Below are 8,900 nucleotides of genomic sequence, written 5' to 3'. Positions count from 1 at the left end.
GGCGAGCAATTTGAGTTCCTATGATTCAGTTTGAAATTCTAACCTGAACTTTTTGTTTTTCGTCTGTAATTCCGAAGACTCCGCACTTCTTGGTTGCTTTGAAGTATGCTGTACCAGGTTGTTGTGGACTGACAGGGTAGTGAACGGTTTGGGCAAAATCAAATGACAGAACGACTGCTGTAGGGTCAGTATTTCTACACCAACTTTGATAATATTCTCGTTGATTTCGGGCTCGGTGGAGGTGATCAAGAAATTGATTAAGCTTCTGTGCGCGTTCAATGTCAGTAACACCTTTGGCTTGCGCAATCGATATTGTGTTTCCTATTAAAAGAAAAAAATACTGAATTTAATCTCAACGTTTGATACAACTATAAAATGAGAAAATAATGAGCTACTTACCACGGCAGACATCGCAGAGATCATCCGCTGGTTTCATAACTGTAACATGGGGTATGTATTTGGACCATATCCGTCGAAAACTGCAATTACTCATCTTCAATTCGTCATCACTGAGTGAAGAAATGTATTTTCGATAAATTGAGGACTTCGTCTCGCTGGATGGCTTTTTCGATGTCAGCCGGTTTAAGCTTCGAAACGAGTTGCTTACTTTTAACAGCTTTTTCACAGAAAACTAGTTTTCGCACGTAAGCTCCCTTTTCGTAGACCAGGTCACATATATCTACATACCTTCTGCACAGCTGAGCAATGAATTTCGCTCTTCCTCGATAAAAATGCATGTAAATGCAACACTTGAGTAACTGCTCAATTCTCTTCTCAATAAACCTAAAACAGCTCAACATTTGCTCAGTTGTTTATTCCCTAACATCTTCATATATAACCGCCGAAGAGATTTTAATTTCTACTGGGTTTGCCATGAAAAGAGCATTGTTGTCTGAGTCGCCAAAATGTTGCTCTTAAATAATGTAAACCCACTCAAACTCATATTTTCACTCCAAACTCAACGCAGTCAATGCGCATGCCGGCGACACATACTCTGCAAGTCGTTGTTGCACTTCCTATTTGCGGTCCAGAAAAACTTATTTCTTTATACTTCGCCTTTTCCCTTTCTCTCGATTCTAAGCATTTACACTCAACTGCCGTGCACTCTGTGTACCTATATTTATCATACATTTTTACTTCCTCAGCTGTTTTTGCCTTACCAAAATGGCAACTTCTTTCACCCCCTTTCAGACCACTTTTTTACCGTCTTTTGCTTCATACTGTTATGTACTATATTCATTGATTCTGCAAGCTTTATATGTACCTACACAGCAGTATTTCTTTACTTAGTATGTACTTTGTGTGCTGTTTTTTTAAGATTTAAAATGTCTCCCGCATAGCTCGATTTCCTTTCTTTTTTTTTTGTGCAGACAAAGAGGCATTTAAGTAAGCTGACACTGGCAAAGTGTTTGATATCCGCCGTAAGCCAGCTTCAGGCTAAAGCCAAAATGTGCTATTGAGAATGAATCTTGAAGATTTCCTGAAAAGCAGGTATTTACATATATTTAGAATGCTTTAAAATGCTGTAATAATCCCTGTTCTAGGCACTGTTACGCACCACAGCATGACACGATTTTAGAAAGATTTACCATGAAATTATAATGGACTTAACTGGCAGCCAGAAGCGCCTAAAACACCATAAATAAGATGCCGTACGGTGTTGTTGATGCGTAGACCCATATGAGCGTTTAAATGAAAAGGCCCGTCTACTATCATGAATCGAATCTTGGAGCCATACCTTGAAACGCAGCTTCTTAACAAAATGATTATACATACGGTGACCATCCGTCCGGTTTTGTACGGCACAGTCGAAATTTCCGGGGAGGTAAAAATCCCGCGCGTAAAACATGAAGTTATCGAATAATATCCTATAATTTGGTGATGTTACTACTGAATATTTATGTACATCTGTATGCGATTTCACAAAATATCGAAAAACGTATGTCAAATAAGGATTTTGGTTCAGGGCTAATAAATCTAAAATTATTGGAGATAGGTTTAAGATCTATTATATTTTGTGGAAAATATAGCAAAATGATTTTTTATCCCGTATCCGGCTGTCATAAATATGATCACCGGGATTATATATAAATTTATTATAGTTGCCCAGATGGTTAATGCTCTTTCCAAACGTCTTCTTAGGAGGCTATAATCGTCCTTTGTTTCATACATTTAAATATCTACAAAACTGGCCAACAACTTAGCGCCTACTCCAAAATCGCCATTTACATAGTTCGTCCTGTAACGAGTTCGAGTTAATAATCTTTGAGGAAGGCTTTCTTGACTTAACTGGGACTTGAGCCCACGTCACTCAATGCAATATCGCGTATAAACTGTTGTATCTTACCCCATTTCTTAAAAAAAAAAATATTTAAAAAATGCAACCAAGTACGCCTACCTATCAAAATCCCTCTAGTCATAACTTTCTTCCGAAAACACTTTCGATGCGATTTCTGCAGAACAGCAACTGGTTTACCGATATGCCATTATCTACTTTTGGCACACGCTTTCAAGATAAAATTCATTGGTAGTGTCGAATGCAGTACATGCCTGAAGCTAGGCGAAATACAACTTTTTTGCATCTCCTTTATGCTATGTCCAGCGTTAACGAGAACTCTACGGATATATCTGGGGGCTACTAAATTTGGTTAGCTTGGTGATGTATCCAAAGGTTTTTTGAAATGAAGGTTCGCCTTGCACCAGTCACATACTAAGTAGTGCAGGTTCAACAGTTTCTGAATTTTTTTAATTGTTTGGTATTTTGAAGTCGGCAGACGATTCGAAAACACGCTATCTTAGTAAACTTTTCAAGAACACGCTACTTCAGAATTTGATTGAAAAACGCCCGCCCTCACTCAGAATTGCTTGAAGAACGCCCTATCTCAGAACTTGGTTCAAAAACGCGCTATCTCAACTGAAAATATGTTTGAGATGGGGCGTTTTTGAATTGGCAGCTGAGATAGGGCGTTTCTGAACCTAATTCTGAAATAGGGCGTTCTTGAAACTTTTTCTGAGATAGAGCGTTTTTAACTGGCTGCCGAGACAGGTCGATCTTCCACTCAGCCGTCGATATGTAGATCTACTTTGTATGGTCAGTTAACAGCCATACTAGTGAAGCCTCGAAACGTTTCAATGTACATACATCCAAGTATGTTGATGCATATGTATATGAGTACATCTTATTTAAATATATACATATATACCCATCGAATTGAGGAGGAAGAAGGGCTTGTGCCAATACGGCCTCTTCTACTCAGTTCTGCGTGGTACTCTGCTTTACCCAGCTTTGCTCTTCAATTTTGTTTCCTTTTCCAATTTTTTTATTATCATTGAAATTTGTTGTTTTACAATTGTGTTGTTTTTTATTTCGTTTTCTTTTGCTGGCACACTGTGTAACCTGAGACTTGAACTAAAACGGGACGCGAGGGAGGGGCTGAGCTCAACTCAGCTTGTGGTAATCATATGTTTTTCGTATGACCAACAAAAGCGGACATGCATATAGACAACAAGATATACAGATATAGTTCCATATGTTTTTTACGACTCTGTGGAGAATACATACATACTTATGAGTAGATATCTTAAGGTTGATATGAATGCACATGTACATTTTTATAGAGTGCATAAGAGCGTGCCAGACGTGGCAATATTTCAAACTTTTCCACGCAATTCACTGTAAAATTGAGAAAATTAAATTTTATTTCGATGTGTGAACAGCCAGAAAGACCTTTCTGTCACATTTCGTAAATTAGTTTCAAAAATAAAAGTTGCAAGATGTGACTGCAATTGAGAGAGCGCAAATCAATTTTGGAAATATATTTCAACTTGCTCGTGCTGCACTAGCGATCTGCAATTCGCATTTCAGAAATAGAAAAAAAAAACGTCTTTCGAAAGACACTTTACATGCAAGTTATGAGTCCTCATGCAACAGCTTTCTAAAATTTCCCAATTCGACAGCCTTTTCGAAATATATTGCATTGTCTCGTCTGACAGGCTCTATATGCATATATGTCGATATATGAGTATGTATGTATGTAAATATTGTTTATATATTGTCATAAAAGTAGGTATGTAGCTATGTAAGTTGGTTTGTCTGTTCAAATTTCTGCCTGCACTTCAGCAATGCTTCTTTAGTTTTTTTTATGTAGTATAGTATGCACATTAGGGTAGTTCAAAAATTTTTTTTAACTACCCACCAGAACTGCAGAATATCGAAACTAAGAGACCTGGGCTCTAATCGTCACATACGATATGATATTAGTCGTCACCAAGGCGAATTTATATAAGGTGGTGTTGTTTCATCAGCTGTGAGTAGCGTTTGATTGTCAAAATTTTGTATTTCGCTAGTGAGTGAGTGAAAACGTGAGAGTGTTTGTATTTTCTGTCGCCCTTTTTCCTTCGGCGAAGAATAGCTGAAATTTGACAATGGCCCGCTAAAAGCAAAAACAAAATACAAGTAATTGTTGTATTTGTTGAATCGATACCACCTTATATATATTCGCCTTGGTCGTCACGTTGAAACACATTTTTTCGGATTATGACAAACGTGAACGTTCTCTTTATACCATTCAGCTTATACGAATGACGCATCGCGTCATTTTCTTTCGTATGGTTTTTGATCCGTGAACGGATGTTGCCATTCGAGTCCTGCATTATTTAGTTTGAATTTTGTTGATCTTTAATAGCGCTGCCACAGATTTTAAGTTACTTTTGGATGAAGGAAATGCATTTTTTGTAGCATTGCTATAAAATCATTAAAAATTAAAATTTTTGGGTCAAATAAGATACTTTAACTTCAGAAATCTTCATGAAATAAAATTATGATGCATAATTAAAAAAAAAAAATAAACAAATGCGTTGAGCTGTTCGTGCGTATTGCGATTACGAATACAAAATAACACATTCCTGTATATAGAGACAAGATCATAGGTTAGGGAAAAATAGTTTGCAAAATTTTAAAGCTAAACAGGCATCACCGTTTTTTCCTTGGCAACTTCTGAAGTGAGATAGACTTATTCGATTAAAAAATATTTATTTTTAACGACTTTATGGCAATTCTACAAACATTGTATGTTTCCCAGGTAAGATGCATGGAAAACTTCAAAGGCCCGGCGGCACGATTAAAAATTTAGCCGATTCAAAAATATAGGGTGATTCATCTAGAAATTTTCTTTAATTCTAAATAAATTAATTAAAACAGAACAGCATGTCGGAATCTTTATTATTACCTGAAAAAAAATCTCTGACATTTACTTTTTCAAAATAATTTCATTCAAATATTGGTCGCAGACAGAAGATACCATTAATGGCGAGCGCCACCGCACTACGATGACGAGCTTTTTGTTGTCTGAAATTGAAAACCGCGATGTCGGCAACATTTGGTTTCAAAACTTTCAACATTACTCGCGTAATTCGCACTATGCAGCTAAAAATAATTGAAAATTGGAGCTTCAGAATGGACCACCTACAGTGTAGTCGCGTTAGTGTTATTTTTAAAACGTAAATGTCAGAGATTGTTCTTTCGGGCAATAATAAAGATTCCGACGGTGTATATGGACCCACTATACAAAATGCGAAGTTTTTTCGAGTTCGATTTTCTATAATTCTGGTGGTGGCAGCAGGAAAATTCCAAAAATTTTATTTTCCTGTGTATTTTTGGACCGCCCTGATGTATTAATGTACACATGTATATAGTTGTTTTGCCTAGTGTTTTGTGTCGTGGCTCAAATTTATTTGTTCACGACTTTTTCTGCAGCTCGTATGTATTTCTTGGTCGCCGTCTCCTATACCATCGTCACCCTCGCCTATGGCTTCATCTGATATACATATGTACATACGAAGGTACACATAAGTGTATGTTGTGTATCTTCATGCAAAGTGTATGTGAAACCAGTTCCAGCTGAGCTAAGCAGGATGACAATGAGCCATACGTATGTACATATGAACATACATACATACATACGCGCTACACAACAACGTTTTACTCTTCAGCTGGAGGGCTCTAGCTCTGCCTCTTATCGAATGATGAAATTATGGCTACCAAACCGCACTGACTGACTAACTGGCGCAGTATCGTGGCAAACAAGAAGCTTGCGAAAAAAGTATGTATATACATACATATGTATGTTCTTATAAATGTATTTTGCAGCATGTTTGTGCATGTCTTGCGTCAAATTTCTGGCACAGGTTCCTGTTCTCGTATTTCTTTCTTGCCCTTTGTTAAGTTTTTGCACTTGCAACATAGCCACCTTTTGTGTGGCGCAATACATATGTACACCATACCCATACACTTGCACTGATTTACTCGCACAACACTGCTGATCGCAAACTTATCAATACGGCAATCAATCTCTTTGTTCGATTCCCGACCATGGCTTCATGTGATCACTTGCATTATGATTATCGAATTATGCGATTTCATCAGATCCGCAAGAAGGAGAGTTCCAGAACTGCTGCCAAACGTGCGTTCGCTTAATGCAGAATGCATATGCAGCACAGCTAAACTCAACTTGCCGCTGCTGTTGCTAGGTTGCTTGGCAAAGTGGTAGTTTTCCTTCATTCAGGCAGGCAGGCCGCAGGCACGATCGATTGTCTGTACGGCTGACTGACCATCAAATTGGTACTTAAACGTTTCCATATGTTTTCCTACACGTGTATGCTTTCGTATAAGTGTCAGTGCGTATGTACATATGTATGTGTGCGCTCTTGTACCTGACTTGCATATACTATAGTAGCTTAGCTGCTGTCGATCGGGTGAGTTCTTGCACTTTTTTTATTGTTGTATGCAGACTTTTTTTCGTTTTCTTTCTCTTTAACTATCGTTGGCCTCTAACGTTTACCCGTAGCTCAGCATGATTTAATATGCTGACGAAATACGATCTGATTGTTGGTTTAACTTTTTTGTTTTCTGTTTGTTTCTCTGTTTTATCATCGCTCAAACGTATGAAGATTTGAGTGACGTGTCGCAAGTATGTAGTTTGTTGGAAGAGGACATTTGATAGTTACGCAGAGATTTCATGCTGTTCTGTGGTGGGGTTTATGACTAGCCTCATTATTTATGCAATAGATTTCATCACACATAGAAATCGCTGTCTATAAGCAATATCAGCTCTCTCGCAATCTGGAGTCAATGTGATCTCTAGCGTAGGCAAACGGTTTCTAAATGAATTGCATCATCTTGATGAAATATTAGTTTCAATGTGAAAACTTTGCATGTTGAGAACCGATCTATGGATCCAATCGTATTTACATACATATGATACATATCGCTCCGTCTTCAAAAGAGTCACAACTCACAATAATAAGTTGGTCAGAAAATGCGAAAAACTATTTCTTAGCACATGATAATCATATGGGCAAGGGCGACTTTACTTTATGTTTTTTTTTTAACAAAAATGTCCTCCAGCTTTTGCTGAAAAGCAAGTAAAAGCTCTGCGTACATTTTTAGCGCATAATCTCAAAAATGCCTAATTTTGAGTTGTAACTCTTTTGAAGACGATGTGCGATATGTACATATAAAGAATTTCTAAGCAAAGAAGGTTGTTGCTCCTAAAATTTCGGGAAACTTTCCTCAAATCCTTATTAAGCTGTACCTCAAAAGCCCGCCAAACACCAAGTTTAAGACTATGCGGGTCAATTTTGTGAGCTTTAGCAATATTTATGATTTTTGAAGTCAGCAAAAACAGCCAACTTTTGAACTTGACCTTGAATTAGCACGCTGTCGTTAATTTTGCTATAGAAACTATATTTATCGTAAGTGTGGCTAGAGATATAAATTCTCATAGATTTTTCTATTTTTATCGATATTACTTCTATCCCATTGATACACATATAAACATATCACTCACACTTCGCTTACAAAATAAAAGTATGTGGATATTTTTCATCATTGTTATCGGTAACTTTACCGGTAATATAGTCATTATCAATCGATATTTTCGCCTTACACAAGGCAATTCATATTTCGATAACTATTAAAGTTTGTATATTTATAACAATGAAAATATCCATTTGTTTTGATAATAAAAAGATATTGTTTTGTCATTTGTATCGACTTTATGTTTTTATAGATTTTATATCTGAGGTTAGGTTATAGGTTAGCAAGGCGCCCAAGAATGACTCATACTTACACTCGGAGGCAGATTTGCCCATTGTGAATGCTCTATATGAGTGCCAGGAGAAGGCACTTGCTTCTAACCGAGGTTAGATCCGGATATCCGGATGAAGACGTGAAAGTTCGATATTTCCACCTCTGCTGTCTTCTCCAAGCTATTGAAAAAGCGCAATCCAAATGCTTGAGACACCTTTTCCGGAGAGCTTGACATTAACATAAGAAGTGGTTAATCGATTCCTCTTCATCCTCATCCCGACAACTTCTGCAGAGAGAGCTTGCTGGTATACGCCACCGACGAAGCATTGGTGCTCTGCGTTGACGCCGGTAAGAGCGCTTACTGGAGATTTATTTAGTGTCAATAGTTTCTCAGTATGACTCGTATTGAGTCTCGGCCACAAGGATTTTGAGATCTCCCTGTCGTGCCGATTGTTTCATGGGTCATTTGTTACGGATGTGGTGTATTCTTCAACCCCGAAAAGAAATCGGTGGCATTAGGGAGCTAGCCACTTCACTAAGAATAATACCTAAGTATTTCGCCTTGGGGGAAAGATTCAGACTGGTTCTCTTCAGCTTTGGTAAGGGGGATTCCGGAACTTTTGTTTTCCTTGTGAACAAATCAAGTTTGGTTCCAGAAGGGTTAACCCCATATTCTCCTAACTTTAAAGCTTTCTAACAGTTCACTTAGTACCACGATCCACAGAAGAGGTTATAAGAATCCTCCCTACAAAATTCCACTTATTGTTCTACTAATCACGTACCCTTTGCCTACTGCAGCGTTGATTACTCT

General features: G+C 37.6%; 1 protein-coding gene and 1 long non-coding RNA gene across 2 annotated transcripts in view; one reads left to right on the top strand and one right to left on the bottom strand.

The window, feature by feature from the left end:
* Positions 1-566, bottom strand: part of LOC118739321 — a 1,149-nt gene extending 583 nt beyond the window's left edge. Inside the window, exons 1-2 of the mRNA XM_036470575.1 lie at positions 400-566; positions 44-321 (exon numbers count right to left, since the gene is read on the bottom strand). Coding sequence (XP_036326468.1) covers positions 44-321; positions 400-423 — 302 coding nt within the window. The 5' untranslated portion in view covers positions 424-566. The remainder of the gene's footprint in view (positions 1-43; positions 322-399) is intronic.
* A 136-nt stretch (positions 567-702) lies between these two features.
* Positions 703-1,991, top strand: LOC118739322. Its single transcript, XR_004992997.1, has 2 exons — positions 703-1,491; positions 1,545-1,991. It is a non-coding gene; the product is annotated as an uncharacterized LOC118739322 (long non-coding RNA).
* Positions 1,992-8,900: the final 6,909 nt, after the last annotated feature.

This window comes from Rhagoletis pomonella, unplaced genomic scaffold, assembly GCF_013731165.1.
Source record: "Rhagoletis pomonella isolate Grant_MI unplaced genomic scaffold, Rhpom_1.0 Rhpom_scaffold_00005, whole genome shotgun sequence".
Classification (NCBI taxonomy): Eukaryota; Metazoa; Arthropoda; class Insecta; order Diptera; family Tephritidae; genus Rhagoletis; species Rhagoletis pomonella.
Note: the sequence above shows the minus strand (reverse complement) of the source record. Positions and strands in the feature narration are given on the sequence as shown.